Genomic DNA, 20,333 nt, shown 5'->3' with positions numbered 1-20,333 from the left:
TGTCTCTCCTATAAATAAAGAATCTGAGTTCAGACCTTTCCTGTGAAGGTGTTCATCTTTTGGCTTGCTTCCTTTGGAACAGAGTTGGTTGCTGTTTAATAGTGTGACGTGTGTCATCTGTGATCATCATCTTCCCAGTAAAAATGAGCTGTTTGTTTTACAGCTGTGGTTCAGGCTCTCTGCACTTAGTTCCTTAAGAGTATTTTAGTCCTGTTTGCTGTGAAAGGGCCTCTTTACCCGGGAGTGATGGGGATGATTCCTAGACAAGGCTTGTGGTACATAGCACTGCTCCACTTTGTTCAGGTCAGGCTGTGGGAATCCTTTATGCCAGGCAGATATTTATAGAAGGATGACACTTCCTGTCCTGTGTAGTAAGTTCTGGGATGCCTGACACTACTCAGTCAGGAGTGTTGTGGCAGGAATAATGCATGGTTGCTTTACTGAGAAGGAATTTGTGTGATAAATGGGTCTGGCCCTGTATCTGTGTCACTAAATGCTTCTTCATTGGCTTCATTTGAACTGACTGCAGTTTGGCCAATGTTAATTTTCCCTTCTCTGGCCCCAGACTTTGCAATATGATGGTCATTTGAGGGTTTGTGGAAGTAACTTAAAATGCTGGAGAGGGACAGTGTTGGGGACTGCTCCTTGAAAAACCATCCACAGCCTTTTGAAACCCTGTTTGCAGTCTGTGTCTGTGTGTGTGCTGTCAGTCCCCAGGCTTTGGCAGAGCCACCAGCAAGGTGAGAGCTCGTCTGAGCCTGGCCCTGAACTTGCAGCTTGTGATTCCTGTGGCTTCAGATTGACTGGAATTTGTCTTTCTGATGGCATCTCTGAACTGCAATTCTGTTGGTATCTGAGGTGACAATGTTTTTAAAGTCTGTGCAAACACAAACAGCATGCTTAGAAATTGGGAACTACCTGAGTTCATTATTAATAATACTTGTCTGTACAAAAAAGGAATGCAACTTTTATTGATTTACTGGTTATTGCTTGTTCTACATATTTTTGTTTGAATTCAGAAATCGAAGTACTCCAGGGTACTGGGAAATCTTTCTTTTTCTATATTAATTTTCATTTTGCAAGCTTTGAGTTTGTCTTCTTATTCCAGATTTTTAATAATTTGCTCAAGTTTTTCCTGAAGTACCAGGATGCACAAGTATCAACCACCGAGTGGGCACAGTGCAGAGCCAGCCATGTGCTTCATCCTGCTGCTTTGCCAGCTGGGAACAGCTGATACAGCTTGATGCACTGCCCAGACAGGGTTACTTCACCCAAAATATGATGGATGTTTGAGGCATTTTGGGGACTGTGGAGGGAAGTGAAGCCACTTGTGAGAGAAAAGTGTAGAATACAAAAGCAGAAATTCCCCAACACAGAAGAGAAAGTTGGAGAAGTATTGCTGTGTGTTTATGTGCAGGTTTTACTCTTCTTGAGTGAATTACAATGATCACTTCTGCAAACAAAAGTGTACTTTTAACATACAGATTTGTCTGAGCCTTTAGTTGACCCAACACAGACATTGTTCTGTTCTGCAAAAAGATAGGCCTGCTGTAGTTTCTGCTAACATACCAAGTAATTATATTTTTAATCATTTATTAACACTTTGTAGAATGACACTTTTTTTTTCTTCAGTGGCTGTTTCACTTGCTAGAACTATACAGTAACAAATGTGAAACAACAAAAAATGGTTGTTAACCAGTGCTCCACATATTCTCTTATGAATCCAGCAGTGCCCATTCTTAGTCTCAGTAGGATGGTTGAGCTGGAAGATAACATAGAGGTATTTGTATTTTGCTGGCATTGTATGTTTTCTTCTTTCTTTCTGAGACATGCAGATATCATAGCTGATTTTATTTGCATAATGCATTGCTTTTCTTAAAAGTAAAGGGTTTCCAAATTGCTGTTTTCTTACAGAATGCACTCCATCTTCACTGTTAAGTGTTGTATTTTATCACCTCTCTTTATTATTGCAATGGATTGTTTCTCTCTTGTGACTTCAAAATTGACTGTTCATGCCACCTTTTCACAAAAGAGGATGTGGCAACCCTGGCAGTCACATGAATGTAAAACACCTGGAGGCATAACAGAGCCTTACAGAGTTTAAACTTTGATTATATAGGCAAAAGCAAGAAAGTTGAGCAATTAAAACATTTGCACTGGGATTCCTGCTTGACTTTCCACATGCTCATATGAGACACAAGGAACACCAGATCAGACTTTTACCATTAGATGGATATTATTTATTCAGTATCCTATCAAAATGGGCTTCTCTTTGGAACAACTCATTCCAGCATAGTGCTCAGCTGTTTCCATTTACTCTGCTTGTAGGTTTGTTGTCTACTCCATTCTTGGATTATTTTATCCCTGCTAATTTACAAATTATTTGTCATTCTGCAAGAAAATGTCTCAGTGTTTCTGGGGTAGCTCAGAGTCTACTATAGGAAGGATGTAGGTTTTTTGAAAGAAAATGCTACAATCTTTGTAAGAAGTGGTTATTAATGTGCTCTGACATTTAAAGACAGTTTTTAAAAAGTTGGTTGTGGGTCAGAGTAGAAAACATAATCCATTGTGAAATCAGTCATGGACCTAAGCAGCTTGAGAATATTCTTTCAAAGTGCAAAAAGATTTCCCCATCTACTTACATACTAAAACCATGTAAGGCCAAACCTGTAAAGCTTAAAAGGAGAAAACATTTCAAAAGTCTAACAGACTTCACTTTCTGGAAGAGTAGGAGGATATATTTAAATTTTCATGTGAAGCAAAATAAGACTTGAAAATCAGGGACTGTCTATTTTTGTTTGGGGCTTTTGTTTGGGTTTTTTTTTTCTTTTTGTTTGATAAACTTACAAATTTCGATTTTTGTAGGCAATTGGAACTTGGAAAGTCAGTCTCTGTCTTTGGCCCACAAAAGTGTTATAAAGTTAATTAATTTCTTAGGAAGATTGAACTTGATTGCCAAGTGTATCTTTTTCTTCACAGCACATCAGGATATGTAGAGATAGGAAAATCTTCTTGCTCATGGCTGGCTTCTTCCCCTTGTCCTGGCACACTGCTGCCTGCATTCTCATCTCCCTTTTCCTCTACATCAGCTAACACCAGGAGATTCCATTAGGAGTTGCTGATGATCATCTTCACTGGGAGGACTTTGCTTCTTCCTTATTCATGTCTCTTATTCACTCTGATCTAGATAATCTGAAGGTGCGAATGACAAGATGATCATTTGTACAATAAGTAGATACTAAGTGAAAATGTAATTGCACATAATTTCAAAATTCTTCTGCTTTCCTCTCTGTGTGTAGCTTTTGCATGCTTGCAGGTTTAATGTTGTGTTCTTTCTCTTCACTTCACAACCACCACTGAATTGGAGATTGGGTTGGCTTATCTTGTTTGCTTTCACTTTTTTAGTAAAATAACTTTTATAAAGACAACATGCATCTGACTTACCCAATAAGATGGTGTGTTTGCAACAAGAGAAAGTAGCTCTGCCCCCAAGTACCCCTGTTTTTTAGAGTCCCTGAAGCAATTAGTGTTTCCTATAGTGCTTCCCCCAAAGGATCTAGTGAGAGGTCTGTGTGTTGCTCTCATGGCACTGGGTGCTTGTAACAGGTGAGCCAGCACTGAGGAAGCATTTGTAGCTACACAAGGAATTAAAGCCAGATCTTTATTGAATTAGAGATATTCACAGCTGCTGAGAAGTTATTTTTGTAGTCAGACTTAGAGGAGCATATCAGAATACAGGCATGGTGTGGCTGATCAATGATTCACTGGGAAGGCTGCAAGCAAGCACCTACATTCATGATTTGTGCTAAGATCTGTTGATCTTGCTGAGATCAATGTCTTGCTGTCATCTTCTGCTATTCCAAATCTTCCATGATGAGTTGTCTAAGATCCTGTTGGGTGTAGATGCCTGAACAGGCGCTGCAGTAAACCTTGCATTCAGTGTAATGAGTTGTAATGTTGGTTATTCTAAAGGTATGATACAATAACAGATTATTGTTGTTCATATCTGTGTAATAATGGAAACTCCCTGATTGTACTTTCCATTTTACACATTGTCAGAACCTTGGCCCTTAATCTTGCTCTTTGATTGACAACTGCAGCCAGGGAATGAGCACTCGTATTGTTTGTGAGAGTCGCATCTGTTCAACTTGATTCAGCTGAGAGTATTTGCATATTCTTAAGTATTTCTTCTGAGAGGGCCTAAATCCTTCTCAAGTGTTTGATGCATTTTTGAAATTCATTCATAAGGTATCTACATGCACTAATAGTTCTGTATAATATTGCTGTGCATAATCTGTCAGATAAGGCTAGTTTTTTTAAACAAGGTATTCTTTGGGGATGACATATTACATTCTGACTTATTCTACTGGGCAGAAATGTCAAGTACTTTGAAAAAGGATGTTTGAATGTTTTGATTGAATTAGTATTCTTTATTCAACACAAATTGTCAACTGCAGTAAAATGTAGTCTGATTGTGAGAACATTTTTCAAAAGAATTAATAGCAGGGGGTTTTGTTTTATTTTTTGTTACTGGAGCTTTTTTACATATAATCATTCCTTTCCTACTGATGCTGATATTAGATAGAATAAGATAGATTCTTAGATGCATTTTAGATTAAATAGTCTGAATTGTTAAACTGCAAGCAACACTTTTATATTGAAATACAACTTAGGCTTTTCAAAGAAAATGTTGGCTTTTATCTTTATCTATTTTGCTGTTTATTTTTTCCTTGCAAAAATTTTATCAGTATTTTTGGAAGTGTTGGCAACTTTAATTTCAACAAACCTTTCACTCTTGATAGTGCATGTACCACACTAATGAGGACAGCTACTGCTCTGAAAAATATTCAGGTATTATATTTGAGCATGGAGCACAAACCAGATGAACTCAAACCATTATGAAAAGAAATACATGCATGGTTGAAACCTATGTCTTCTATAGGCTGGAAGTTCCTGTCCAGAACTATCCAAGTTTGGACAAAGTGAGTCCAATTTGCTGTGAAAAGAAATGGAAATATATTCCCAGAAGTTTAACTGGATGTGTGCTGTGGATCTGCTTCAAGCTCAAGCCATTAAAGACATCCTAGATCCCATAATGGAACACCACTAATCACAGTGGATAACCTTTTTTTTTTTTCCAATTGCACTAAGAAGTTGTTCAAAGCTCCACCACCATTAAGTGACTGACATAGTTTAAGAAATGGTTTTCTGTTGTCGACAGGACCATAGTGATTTTTTGAAAAAAGCAAAAACAAAAAAACCCCTACAGATTTAATAAGTACATTTTTTGTGTAGTGCACTTGCAGGTTTTAGTGTAACAGCACCTTTTGCATTAGCTTTGTTTTTCTTTTGCTTTCAGGAATCTCCTTCTGGACGTAGAAAAGCGCTTGCCACCAGCAGCATCAACATGAAGCAATATGCCAGCCCCATGCCTACACAGACAGATGTCAGGTTAAAATTCAAGCCTTTGTCTAAGAAAGTGGTATCTGCCACACTACAGTTCTCCTTATCTTGTATTTTCCTGAGGGAAGGAAAAGCCACGTAAGTTGTTGTTTGTTGGGGTTTTTTTTAAACCAGATAGCCTGCTTTGTGTTGCTTTTCAAAGAATCCTTTGGATAAAGAGCTCCTTCTGTATAGAATGGTGGAATTTGAGAGTATCCTTCAGCATACCTATCATTCCTGCCATACTTGGATTCTTAACTGAGTAAAAGTTGTTTCTTACTCTGATTTCAGCCTTGTGTTCTTCAGAGACAAATGGCTTGTGCTCTACTCTTACAGACATTTTAAATAACAACATCTTAAAAGTATCTACAGGTCTGAAATGAGTGGGAGTGTGTGTTTATGTGCATGTGTATGTTCATCCAACAATACCCTGGGCAGATTTCAAGGGAGCCCACTGATATTTCACAAAGAATGCAGTAAGGACAAAGCCAATTGGAAGGTGAGGGTGGGTGGAGTCAGAGTTAAGATTTTGGGATGAGCACAAGAACATCCTGTGGAAAGAGTTCTCTTGGGCACTGATTACCTGTCCCTTGACTCTCTTGGTTCTGTTCCTTATTGCAATGGCCTTTGGCGGCCAGAGGATACAGATTATTTTTGCAGATACTGTAATCTTACCTGCAATTTCTGTCAGATTTTAGATGGATATTCATGTAGCTGGAGAATGGATTGTTTGTCACAGTCCTGATTTCAGCTAGGGTAGTTTTGTTTTTGCTTTCTGTCTCTAAAATATGGTAGTGAGAATGGCAGAACAAAAAGAAGTTCTTCTGCCTCTTCCCAAATTTCCTTTTCTTTCCAAAAGGCTAACAGTTTGCTTCCAGCTTTCAGTATTCTGAACTCATTTGTAGGCATTGCCCACTGCAATACAAGTGCCCAAAAAATGTTGCATGAACAACTTTTCCAGGCTGCCATGCTAAAACATTTTGACACAATTTTTTTTTTATCTGCATGCTTTGAAAGCCACAGATGCATTCCTTACTATTAACTACTATTACTATTTCCCCTCTCTAAATAACCTGTTGTGACCCACATTCTGGCATACCATGTAAGAATGATCTTTTGAAGTATTTAGCTGTGATTTAACATGGTTAAAATGCAGTTGAAAATGAGAATAGAAAAAGTCAGCAGCTGATATGCTCTTAAACTTTCTTGGAACAAGCAGCATCCATGAACTATACTGTAAATAGCTATATTATGCTGTTACTGGGTTTTGAGGCCATGATTTGTAAAAACTGATTCATTTAGGTTTGCATGTACCTTCTTCCTATTGAAATTAATAGATTGCAGACTGAAGACTGTAAGTCAGGTAGATTGTAAGTTACAGGGCTTTCATAGTACCCTGAACAAGAAATCTGAAAAAAGCTGCTCTTTGTGAAAGCACTGGTTTCCAGTATGTGTCACACTGCCTTTTTAACATCTGGTTAATGATTTCAGATATTTAGAAAAGGAATTTTAATTTCTGTAACAGCAGGAGTTATGAATGAATATAGTATTGCATGCAGCATATGGGCAGTAGGTCTGGCCAAGCATTTTCACTTTAACCAAAGCAGACCAAAGAAAACATTTACCAGCCTTTCTGGGCTGGTTTAAAATTTTAGGAAGCAGTCGTTACCTCTTGATTTATTTTTTTCCCTTTACAATTTTGTTAATTGGAAACTTTCCCTTCAGAAATTGATATATATTTATGAGTGTATTAATTTTGGTTTTTTCACTATATTCAAAATCAGATCTTATATCAGAGACCTCCCTGAAGAAAACATCAAAATATTTAAAGAATTTTTAAGAATGCAGTAATATCAGGTGTAGTATTAACAAGCTGCATTTTAATGCCTGGTGTGATGTTTGTCATCTAGGGATGAGGACATGCAAAGCCTGGCTAGTTTGATGAGTATGAAACAAGCTGATATTGGTAACCTAGATGATTTTGAGGAAGACAATGAAGAAGATGAAGAAAACAGAGTGAATCAAGAGGAAAAGGCTGCAAAAATTACAGGTTTGTTTTGCCACAGGCATTGTGAAATATAGTTTCCTTTGCTAATTGTCCCATGTTTTTTATCCTTATGCTGTATTTTTATTTTACTTCAAAAAAATCCTAACAGCCAAAACAATATTTGGGATAGTTTGGTTGAAGAGCAGCCCATCCAGAAATCAACAGAGTTTAATACTTGTGAATCCAAGAGTGTTGATTTGTGTCTGTGTGTCCTGTTTTTGGGAGAGAATGCACTAAGTAGGCATCATTTTAAGGAAGCAAAGAAGCAGTGTGAACAGAGGAGCAGCAAAAGCAGAGGGAAGGGGTCAGTAAGCGAGGAGACAAGTGGAGAGGCTCAAGTGAAATAATGAAGGCAGTTTGTGAGAATAACTGCGAAATGAGTTGTGCCATGGACAGATGCTGAGGTTCTGCTCAATAACATGGCAATTCCAGGCTGCATATTACTGCCTTTTGGGTGGGGGTGTCTCATGGAAAAGAAATCAGGAGGCTGTTAAAGGACTTTAATGAATTTGATAGTGAAGTTGTTTGAAGTGAGATAGTGTAACCGTATTTGAATTGCTGATGAAAATACTTAGTGTGTCCAGGATAGCTGAACTAATCGAGGCAAGTCAGATCAGGATGAGATGATGTTAAATTGTTGGTAGAGATCAGTGTGTAGTACTGCTCCAGATGGGTTCTGTAGGAACTCTTTGTGTAAAGAATCAGAAAAAGAAAATTAACTTCTGGTGCCAGACTTCATAACTTCCAATGCTCTTTTAAAATGTCTGAAATAAAGGGATCCTTCTCCCTTATATGGGGGAAGAGAAGAGCATCCCAAGCAGAGAAGTGAATTGTCAAATGAGTTCTTGAAAATTCAGAGGAACATCGGTTCAGTGTTATGAAACATTACTTTCATCACTTCTTTTTGAGCTTTCATTGCAATCAAAAGGTTCAGCCTGAAGCAGTTATTACTTAGTTACATTTAGTGTTGTGAAAGGATGCAAATATGTTTTCTGTATGCTTTACATATTCAATTAAACATTTTTTACCCTGGCCAAATCTCTAGTTATGCTTTATGTGTCTGGCACAGAGCATGTTGAAAAGTCTGGAATGAAATATCTGAAAAACTAAGATAATGTATTCTTGGTCAGGGAGCAGAGATATACCAGTCTGGTCACACTGAAATCATTCTGCGAGGTCGACTTCTTTCCCAGTGTAACCAGAATAAATCAGATCACGACATCAAACAAAGCCTGACATGTTCACCAAGCCATTGGATAATCACAGAGAAGGCCAAATTAAGGAGAGGTAATTTTCAGTCTATAGAAACTCCTGTGACAAGGATCTGCCTTGGTACTGCACTGAGGACTAAAGAAAACCCATATGCAGAAGGGCAGCAGGTGAAAAGCATCAGATCTTGCTTCTCAACACTTGATTTTGCAGCATTCAACAAGGCTAAAAGTGATTCCTAAACAAGCAAAAATCTGATCTAGGTTAGACTAGGCTATCTACTATCCTTTGGGTATGGAGTGAATATCCCTGGAGATAAATGAAAAGGGTGAGCTGGCTGATGTGCAGCACAAGCTATTTTAGAGTAATTTCAGCTTTTCCACCTGCTATTGCAAAAGTCAAAATTATCTGTTCAAAACTAACAATACCTCCTTGAAAGGCAGAAGTAATAAATACTTATGGAATACACAATTTTTGTGCCTTGCTTGGCCTGCTCTGATACTGTTTTCCAGCCACACAAGATGGGAGCATTGGGTTGGGTTTTCTGTAAATGAATCATGACATGGGAAAGGTCAGCCTGGGACTTTTTCTTATGTTGGTTACAACAGCTGAGCTGCTTTATCAGCTTGGCTAGCTTTTCCACTTTTGAGAAGGAGAGGGATGTTGGAGGGGAATGAGTGCATGCAATTTCCCAAGCAAATGGGAGAACATAAAACATGGGGCAGTAAGTAAACATAAATAAATAAGATGTAAAGCATCTATTTCAACATGTGTTCAAGACTGATTTCATTAGCAGTTGCAGTGACTCCTGTAATAAATATAATGAATGGGGAAAGCTAGGAGAAGAGCTGAGGAAGCAAGGGAGAAAGAGATAGGAATCATTTTAGAAAAGCAGGAAAAAAAATTTAGAAAGAAGGAAATGTAACAAAATGATGTAGCGAAGAGCTCTTTCAAAAGCAGTGTTCACAGAATACCATAAAGTTAATTGAGGAAGTTACATAACCCTTTTGAAAGCTTGCTGCTACCAACATTTTCTCCTCTTGTGCCCTGTTGGGTGTTGGCAGCTGAGGAGCTGGAATGCTCCACTGACTCAGAGTGCCCCCGGCAAATCCCTCACCTCGGTGCGCTGTTTTCCCAACTGTAAAACGGGGATCCTGCCTGGATCCCCTCACTGGAACATGGGAGCAGCACACAGTTCATGTGTGCAATTGGGCCAGGAATAAGTAAAGTGCAAGTAGCAAGAGGGAGGGATTATTCTTCTAGCTTTGATTGCAGGTTTTCTCACAGAAGTGAGGGATGATTTGATGGCTGAAAAGTTATCGTTCACAAGGCACAGCTGCAAGAGGTGGTGCAAGTCTTTTATCAGACACTTCTCTTTTTTGCAGTGTACAACAGTTTTCATTGGTTTTATCTGTGGGGCTTTTTTTCATTGTGCCAAAGTTGCAGTTTCATAGATGAGCATATATATCCACTGCTGGGAGAACAAGAGAGGTCTGCTGTGTGGGGCTCTAGATGGTGCAGGTGAGTTAGGAAATGCTGCTTCTCTTCCTTGATGGGTTGCCTAACTTTGAGTAGGTATCTGTGCCTCTGTTTCTTCAGCTATGAAGTAGGTGGTGCAATACTGACTCACCTCAAAAGCAATGTGGAATTTGGGATGATCAACATGGAATTGTTGACCAAACTGAAAGATGTTTTCCGTTCCAAGCACACTTTCACATGGTGAAATCTCCCTCCATCTCAGGCTTTCCCCCTCTTCCTTCTCAGTATTTCTTACTGAAATTTTTAATGTGTAAAAGCTGTATCTCCCCCAACTGTTTTCTGGGTGAAGTTGAAAATTGTTTGTTGCCATGAATTAAGTTTCAAATATATTGTTTCTACACTGTCAATATACATGGATTTAAGCCTCCCAGAATTATTCTTAATCTTCACAAGACATCTAATACTTGAAGAAAATGTGCCTCATAACTCACAAATAGGGCAGTAATAAATATGTTGCTTCTCTAAATGTTTTAATTCCTACTTAGAGCCTCATGCTGGGGTTAATAGCTGCCTCCTGCTCCATCTGCCTGGGAGCACAGTGGCTGTCCTGGGGCACCACATGGGATCAGCAAAGTGCCCATGTGCTGCCTATTGCAGGAGTCTGAATCCCAACATGTTTTAAGAGCAAGCTTCTGGATAACAATATGTGTAACTCTTCTTTGCAATTTGCAAAACCATACCTCTCCTGACAGCTTCTGGTACATTTATTTTTTTTCTTTGTCAGGATCACCAAGCTGCTTGGAAAAAAAGAAAAAAGAGAGAAGAATAAAAAAAACCCCAAAAACCAAACCAGTGATTTATGTGACATACTTGTAGAACAAGCTAATGTGTGTTTGTAGATAATGAGATTTATAAAAGATAATATAGGATATAAATCTCCAACCTACCATTTCCATACTCCAAAATATGACATAAACCATTTAATATTGTAATGAGAAACATTGCAGTGCATATGGGTGTTTAGGTTGGCAGATAAGACCAGGTGATTCAGACCACATCAAAGAGCTCCCTCCTTTTAAAGCTCTGAACTTAATTTGTTATTTTCTGACAATAAAAACTGAATTATAATTGTTTTGGGGTTTTTTTTTCACATGCTGACATAATAAATTGTAAATCATGTCAGCATCTGAGCCTGTTTTTAACTGCTAATTCGTTAGTACTGCTGTTTTATGAGGTCAGCTCTGTTTTATTTGAGTACAGAAAGGTGTGTTCCATTGCCTATCTCAAGTCTTAAAAATTCCCAGAAAATAGTATTGTATTATGCAGATTTGTCAGAAAGCTAAGTTTTGGGGCAGATTTGGTGTTATTTTTTAGGATAATAATCTTGTCTGTTGGAGCTAAAAATAAGGAAGTGAGGATGATTAAGTTAACTCTATGGAGACAGATATAAGTGTAATCCCTTGTAAGCAGATTTATCAGAATCAGTTGGGAGATGCATTACAGAGGAATTCTGCTTGGGGCTTGTCACTTTCAGCATTTAGGATGTCCAATATATGTTGGCAGAGTAGGTAGTTTTCCTTGGTAATTTGCAGATTGGCATGCCTTTGCAAAGAAGTTTGAATTTGCCAAAGAACTTTTTATCCATGTGGCAGAAATATTACCAGATTCTGGTCTGCTTTGGCCTTGAGGTTCTTTGTGCTGTCTGTGAAGGCATGAAATCAGGAGGGGTGTCAGTGTGTCAGCTGTGAAAAAGCATGAAAACCCCCCCCTGACTAGGAAGTTCTGTGGCCATGAGCACCAACATGAGTTGGGACAGTCAGGATACTACTCAATTTTTACCTCAGTTCGATATCTTGGTCCTTAAAACTGGTTAATTGAATAAAGACAAATTTTGCATTCACAAACAAAAGCCAGATAAGAAAAAGTCAAGTTCAAAACAGCAGTATACTGAAAGTGTTATTGAGTGGTAACTTCTTGTGTACACAAGAAATGAAACTTTAAAGGAGATACAAGAATGACTGGCATGAAGCTTTAACTTCACTGGTGACACCAGAAGGCATCATCCATTTATTTCATTGGGAAAAGACAGGAGATGAAAAAGGCTGTCAGTGGGGCAGTGATACTCAACAAGCAGGATCATCTCTCCTGCACAGGTTTCTCTTGCCTGTTTGTCATCTGGAAGGATGAGGAAGGCTGTCCCCTCTCCACAGAAACTTATGCTCAGGTCTCTCAGAGATGCCCCAGGCTCACTCCCCATTACTGCAGAAGCTCCATTTGTCAGATGCTGTGGATGGGACTGCGTTAGGCAGGAGCAGAGAGGAATTTTTCCCCGTGGGCCAGAAGACACTCAGACCTAGTTGTTTTTTGTTTCTTTCCTTCCAGAATTATGGAATCATCCCCATCTTGACTAGAATTAATATATTAAAAAAAATTACTAGTTCGTGGTAATTTAGAGCTCTCTACTATGGACAGAAGGTAAAATAGGATTTTAGCAAACAGCAAGGTGTTACTTATGTAGTATGGCAGTGAAAATTGAACCAAAATATGCATTCAATTTGCATTCTCCTGGCACAATACTGATAATGTATTTTAGAACTATTTAGGGAAATTCAGCTTGTCATAGATCAGAATGTAATGATGACTAATTGTAAATGTTAAATAATAATAGTGAGTATATAAATAAAAAAACATGAAAATGCATCCTGTATAGGTTAGTTTTCTGTAACCTTAAGGGTTTAGGAGGAAGATAAATTGTTCTGGAGCTGGTTTGTGTTGACTTACAATGTTTTCATATTCAGATTTTCTTCATGAGCAGGAAAAAAATCTTGAAATTGTATCTAGTACATCTATCTAAATTTTCAGCTGATGTGCATAATACTCGTCCTTGTAAAACTAACTATTGTTGCTGACACCATAACCTGGCTAGGTTTTGTTTATGTCTGATTAACTGGGTTTCATGTTAAATTACCCCTGGAGCACCTACACAGGTACTTTGCTGTAGTTATATAATTGTAAGACTCGTTCTAAAATCTCTTCTTTTACCCTCTCTCCCTTGCTCTCTCTGGTAACAGTGCTCGTTCCACTTCTGTTTCATTAAATGCCCTTGCCTTACGTTTGTCTTGACTGGCTTCTATTTACAGAAATTGTAAACCAGTTGAATGCTCTGAGCAGCTTAGATGAAGATCAAGATGACTGCATAAAGCGAGCAAATATGCCTTCAGCTAAATCAGCCAGTTCCTCTGAAGGTCTATGAGCTTTCATCCTTTCTTTCTGTTTCTGATTGTATTTACTGTGACCCATTACCTTTTGACTCCTGCCTGTATTCAGCTGTCAGTTTTATCTCTGTGCTTCCACCCAGCATGACTCTCAGTAATTTGTAGTGCATCCAACAGGTAACAACATGATAGAGAAAGAGCCTGTCTCCGCTACAGCTCCGTTGTCATCTGATAATGAACAAGAAAGAAAAAAAATACCAAAAAAAGAAAGAGAAATCACCAGACCCTAAGCTTAAAACATTAGTTGTGTAGTCAGTAATACTTGACCTTTCTAAAGTGACAAAATGTTCTCTCTCTGCTTTTATATGCACGTTACATCCAAAAATTAAAATTTCCTGCAGATAGTTAGCATGTATGTGAACAATCAAAATCACCATATTTAGCTTGTTAGATGTTCCACAACAATTATTAATGAAGAAAAGAGAAGGCTTTTTTAGAAGTCATTTCTGTTACATAATGTTCTGATCAGCAAATAGAAGTTTCATTCATTTCACTTTTTTTTTTTCCCCTTTGTTGATGTACTTACTGGACTGTGTTAACTTAGTCGTGCAGTTCGTGCCATACCCTGGTGCTGTGTTTCGAGGGACTGTTGACAAGGGGCTTTTTGAGCCCCAGATATGTTGGATGAACAGTTTGTATCTATTTTAAAACAATATTCCAATTTGTTTGTAGAGCTTATCAATAAGCTTAATTTTCTGGATGAAGGGGAGCAAGACCTGGCCAACTCCAGCACGAACCCTTTTGGTGATCCTGACACAGCAGAATTAAATCCATTTGGAGACCCTGATGTAGAAGGTAATGAATTTGTTTTACATAATTCATTGCTACTTGCAATTGCTTTGTGAAATATGATTTTTATTTCTGTTGGGCTACAAATGAAAAGTTTTAATTGATTAAATACAGTTATTTTACATAGCACTGAGGTAGCAATAGTAATGATGCAGTTGCCACTAGTAAATTGATTTATTCTTTGAGCCACATCCATTGTATTGAGGCATATTCTGTGAATTTGCCACTGGGGGCTACCAGTTGAAACAGACCTATCAGGTGTGTTACTAGTACTCACCTTGTGTGATATGAATGAGCAACACACTCTGTCAGACAACCCTGCTCCACGTGGATGATGGTTTATATCATAATTTCCTTCACTGCAATCTTCACTGCATCACAGCTATTCTTGTTAGCACTAATCTTCATTATTACAATTTAATTTTCTCTCTTTTATTCTTCCTTTTTTTGCTTTTATAGCTTCCTCAGTTAAGCCTTCTGGCATTGTGCCTTGCACCACATGCTAGGTGTTAATCCTCTTTCCAGACTGACATGCCCATTCTTGTTCCATTTGGGTGAGATGTACAACCCCTGTAAATTTTTTATCTGATAAGATTTCGGCTGTAAGGCCAGAAGGGAGCACCAGGACAGCAGACATCTCTGCTGTCCACAGCTCCATGCCAGATATGCTGACTCCCATCTGCTGGATGTATCACTTTTAGCTTGCACCTGCTCAAAAGGCCAATTCATAGTTAATTCCCAAGTTAGAAGCTGCACTCAACCTCTCCTGTTCAAAGCTCCAAGGCTTTTCTTCCTACAGAAGATACCAACTCATTCTGTGATGGCAATGGAGGAGAGCCACACTGAGCAAGAGCAGCCCAGGGTGCAGCCAGGGGGTTTCTAAGGTTAGGTCAATGAGAATGGATTTCCAAGCTGCAATTTCCACTTGTGTTCACTCACTTTCTTTGGACAAGCTGAATGTTTACTCACAGGACAGTTTTTCTGCCTTCAGAGTCCACAGAGAATGATGTGGGTGGGGATCAAGTCCTGTCATAATTTGACTGTAGTGTGACTCACAGCTTGTATTTCTGAAACAGGGATATTGCACGATCTTCTTTATTTGGCAACTGAAGCCATAAAGCCACTGTCCTGGGCACCTTCTCCCTCCTATAAAGTTGTCAGGTTTTTCTAGAGCTGCAGAAGTGAGTTGTTTCAGCTTTGTGGATACCAGTATATATGGATTAGGTTCTTGTGTCCTAATCTTTGGCTCTGTTTCCTCTCTGTTCCTGAACAGTGAATTTCTTGAGGATCATGGAAGGAAGCAGAGTAAGTGGGAATATAAATCCCTCTGGTAGTCCATAAATAACTTACTCTATAAGACTCAGCCTATATACCTTTCTTCCTTCTCTGCTTCAGACAGAAGGGCTCCCTTATCCATGGAGAAAGCTGTACAAGTCCCATCCTACCTAAACTGCTTTTTCTAAACCCAGCTTTTCTTTCCTTTCCAGAGAGAACCCATTCTGGAAGAAAGCAGTGAGTGTTGTGGCCATAAAATACATTGACTCTTTCTCATTTTGGGGACAAGGAGAAACAGCTGATGTTGTTTCTTAGTATGATAACTGGTGGCAAGCTCACTATGAGCAGCCTGCATCCAAGACATCAGCCTGCTTATGTTCCTAAAACACTCTCAGCATGGCAGGGGTATTTTTTTTTTTTCCAGTTAATAGTAGTTCTTCTGGTGATGTCTGCCTTTACAGTCATCTTCAGTCAGAGGTGTGGACACTTTTCCATTTCTCTGGGTCTGTACTGTGTACTTGGGGCAGTTTCAGTGATCAGACTCTTGGGTCCCATCTACAGCTGTGGGTAGCAATGCTGAGTTGTTGGGTGTGTGAATACCAAGCGTTACTCCCACGCACAGTCACTGTCATGCAGCAGTCAACATACCATAACAGGACAGTGACTGGGATAAACAGGGTGTCACTAGATTCTTCCTACTGTGTCATAAGGTGTTGTTTTTTTGGGAGGAGTGGACCTTCTGTAAGGTTCATGTGACAGTGTCTTCCTGGAGCACTAAACCAGGGTGAAAGATTTGAAAGATTGGCTGCAAGAGTGATTTCCAGGCTATCAAAGAGTTGGACATCTGGTTTGGCATTTTTAAAGCTTGTATGTTATGAGTGGCTCCTGAGGTATTCTTTTTACCTCAGACACCTCTGAGAATCACTGGTTCTTCCAATCCAGACCTGTCTTGTCCCTATAATGGGACCTGGTTGTGTTCCCATTACCTTGCTTGGCCTTCTTGACATGTGCCTTTCCTCCAGTCCTCTTTCTCCATGGAAGTTTGAGGGACAAAAAAATTGGTGCTGAGACAAATTAGAGAAGATTGTTTTGGTCTTCAACAACAGCAGGAATCTGCTATGTGTTTCTGTGGCTTATTGGATCAGTGTCTCTACATGGGGAGCACTTAGACATTACAGTTTGGGGGAGATTTCCCTTTGTTTTGAAGTGCATTTTGAGACTACGCAATATCATATCTGTTCTCGTCTTGTTGCCCAACTGCTGAGGGCTGCCCATTATTTGTGTCCCATTATTCACTCATGATTCTTCTATTCTGGGACCTCGGTGGAACTTTTATTATTGCCATCTCTTTCTAGGAAGCTTTTTGAGACTGTGACTGCTTGTTTGCTTTTGCATCCTGAAGTGAATGTAACCTTTTTGGTGGCCACCCCAGAAGCTTGAGAGCATGACAGAGGTTCAGGAGTTTAAGGCAGGCTTTCTCCTACAGGTTTAAGGAGTCGCATTACCTGTTTCACTTGTCTTGTGATCTGCTTAAATCAAGAGATTAACTTTTTATGTGTGCAGGGATGGAGTATTTTTTCTGTTCACTTACATGTTAGTCTCTTTATCTTTTTATCTGGACAAGGCATAATCTGGAACTTAGACTTTGCGAAAGTTCAGAGTCTTGTCTGAAGAATTTGTTACTTAATTTCCCCAAGACCTGCAGAGCAGCCAGCTGGAGCCTCCTTTCCTGAGTATTTTGCCATCAGATGTGAGGAGGCATGATGCACTATTTGGCAGAGATATTCCAAGGATATTCCTATCCAGCCTGTAATGTGTGTGCTCAGAGTCACCCAGAGTATGAATATGTATGTATTGACAGTCACTCAAAGAGAAAGGAGGATTACTTGCCAGTAGATACTTGTTTCCTAGACAGATATTTCTTGTGCCTGTTCACAAATCAGCTACTTTCCCTCTATCTTTCTAATCCCATAATCACTTAACCCTGGGAATGTGGGGTGGAGAGAAACTAAGGGTGTGAGTGCTTCCATCACCCGTGTGCACACTGTAGGTGTGGTGCATGGCAGAGGGTCATCAGCAAGCTGGCTCTGAATGCTGCTGGGATTTAAAAAGTCTTCAGTGTCAATGATTTTACACACACAGCAGAGTGAATGTGCATATGAACAACTCACCTCAAAAAAATCTTCAGATGTGTTTCTTGGTTGGCATGTCAAATAGAGGCTTATTCCCTCTTTATCTAGTAGGTCAGCTAGACATTAGAAATCTGGGAAAATCAAAAATAATCTCTTTCAACAGTTTATCTCTGCAACTTTATACTAGACAGCCTTTCCATGAGGACTGCCTTTTGGATTTTTAGTCACAGTGCAACAGAATTATAAAATCAGTTAATTTCAGTGCAAAATATTTACTTGGGGAAGTCAACATTTACAACAAATGAATGTAGAAAACCGCAACACTTTCATCACTCCAGATATATTTTTTTAATTTGGTGGGGAATACAGATTTTGAAGTTGTGTGTGACCAATACAACACGGGACATGAGGGTAACTCTTTGCTGGCACCCCTTGTCATTTAGACCACCATTTACTTCAGCAGTATATTACATCACCTTGAACTTCTGAGCTCCCTGCAGCACCTTTTACCCTGAAAAAGAAAACAGTGTTACAATGCAGCAGCAAACCCCAAATTGTTCCAGAGTAGCCCTATACACAGAGCACCAGAGGAAGCAATTGAGAGGAAAATGGTGACTCTGTCCCTTCCATTTCTTCACGAAAAGCAGTGTGTATGAATAAAAGGATCAGAAGATCACCAGTGGTGTGTGGGGATGTCAGTCACTACTCTTTTTAGAAGCCCTGGGCAGTCCATCTCTACTCTGTGCAGTTTGCTGGGTGCTCCATCCCGTGGTGCCTGTGCCTCCTGCCAGTCAGCAGCCAGTGGCGTAAGCGAGCGCCTTTCTCATGTGGCTGCTCCTTTCATCCTCTGCCAAGGGGAAAGTGCTATGTGCCGTGTTTTGGTGCAGGTTTTGTTTGGTTTTAAGGGATGTGTCACAATATGTTTGTGTTACAAAAGGCAAGTGGGTTGAAGGGCAGGGTGATTTCTGGAGATGCTCTGGCTGATTGTGCAGATAGCTAGTGCCAGAATGATTATTATCACAAACAGTCTTTCTCAGTGGAGTTAGGGCAAGTAATGTTTCCAGAATCTGGCAGAAGAGCAGCTGGTGCTTCTGCTGTAGTAATACTTCTACCTCTCTTGTTGTCACTCCTACCCCTGTGGCTTTATTACTTAATCATGCAAAATTATTTTATATTTGACCCTTGACATGCCAAACTGCAAGCATCTTTTTCTTTTTTACTTTTTCATTTGTATTTTTTAATACAAATTGTGTAGAGGCTGGAGTCCTATGTGGAGCTATGATTAATGATGTGGGTAAAGCAGGGGAATCTGTGCTGCCTTCTGAATGTAAAAGCAGTTTCAAGAGGGAAATAGACCCCTTCTAAGCTGTTGTATGTTTAGCCTGTCGAAGTGCACTTCTCAGCATCATTAGCTCTTTGAGAAAATGATTCTGTTACAGAAAAGTGACAGGTGACAGTGGGTGTGGCTTTAAGAGCAGTGCTGTTGAGTCATCATCATAAGGACTTAATTTGTAATAGAGAGGCTTGTGATGACCAACATTTGACACAAAATTCGTTCTAAAAGGTTTCAGAGATCCCATGGGAGAGAATCTGTTTGGGTTCAGGTGGGAATGCTCCTTGTGGGAAGCCTCCCTCCCTGTGGGGACACTGAAAGAAGCAGAAGGGGAAGGAAAATAATATCCTGGATGGGAAAAATAGAGCAAATGAGTAACTAAGTTAAGTGGGTTCTAGCTGATCCTCTACAAAATTCTGCCTGTAGAGGTGTCTTGAGAATGATATTTTTAGAAGCTTTTTAAATTTCAACCTGCATGTAGAATTTTGGGAAATATTTTAGTTATTAACAAGCTAGAGGTGTCTGAGCACTTATACGTAACATGGTGTGTGTAAGGCCAAACATGTAGTTCCTGTTGAGCCAATAAAAAGAGAAATAATTTTGTCATAGTTAAGGTTACAGCACTTGATCTAGTGTTGAAATAGAAAGAATTGCAAAAACTATTTGCATTGCCCCTCTTAATTTATCAGATTTAAACAAGCATTTAACTCATTGTTTCCAGGAGACACTTAAAAGCAAATTAAAAATAAAAGCTTACATCATAGTTTTCAGAGGTTGTTTCCCAGAATGTTTTTAACTTCAGGATAGATTACTGACTTTCCTTCTTGTGTGTTACCAGGTTTCCCTCAGATATGATAATGTGTATATATCAACAGATTCATGTGCAGGTGCAATGATCCATCATATGGAGTTGCAGAAGCAGCTATTTGTAGTTGTCCACTCTCTTGATAAAATATTCTAATATCTGAGCAAAGTTTAAAGTAGTAAAAAGTTTGGTTAAAGCTTTGTCAATAAGCCACACTATTTGAACAAGGTATTGGTCATTTTTTCCCTGCATTTCATTAGTTATTTTTGCTTTTTGTATGTAACTGTTTTCTGAGGACACATCTCCAAAGCACTTCTGCTTGCTCTGGTTCATCAATCATGAAATGTGTGGGTAATATTTGAGTAGTATTCTGACTACCATGAGCTTCAAGGTGTGGTATGTGCAGTATGTACTGTATATACACTATATAGTAAGGGTGGAATTTGACTCCCCTGACTTTAAAAGAAGTTTGGACATGTGCCTTTAAGTGTCAAGGAGTCAGCTCAGCTGCAAATGAGGACTTGCACTGAGGACATCTCAGGGCAAA

General features: G+C 39.2%; 1 protein-coding gene across 12 annotated transcripts in view; it reads left to right on the top strand.

Annotated features, from left to right (window-relative positions):
* Positions 1 to 20,333, top strand: part of EHBP1 (EH domain binding protein 1) — a 205,229-nt gene that overhangs the window by 71,771 nt on the left and 113,125 nt on the right. For 11 of the 12 annotated variants that reach the window (XM_079324068.1, XM_079324067.1, XM_079324077.1 and 8 more), the window contains exons 6-8: positions 5,360 to 5,541; positions 7,353 to 7,492; positions 14,125 to 14,247. In XM_079324068.1, coding sequence (XP_079180194.1) covers positions 5,360 to 5,541; positions 7,353 to 7,492; positions 14,125 to 14,247 — 445 coding nt within the window. Of the gene's footprint in view, positions 1 to 5,359; positions 5,542 to 7,352; positions 7,493 to 13,317; positions 13,423 to 14,124; positions 14,248 to 20,333 lie in introns of all 12 variants that reach the window. The other variant, XM_079324069.1, reaches the window with a different exon arrangement.

Source organism: Erithacus rubecula (assembly GCF_903797595.1).
Source record: "Erithacus rubecula genome assembly, chromosome: 2".
NCBI classification, from domain to species: Eukaryota; Metazoa; Chordata; class Aves; order Passeriformes; family Muscicapidae; genus Erithacus; species Erithacus rubecula.
Note: the sequence above shows the minus strand (reverse complement) of the source record. Positions and strands in the feature narration are given on the sequence as shown.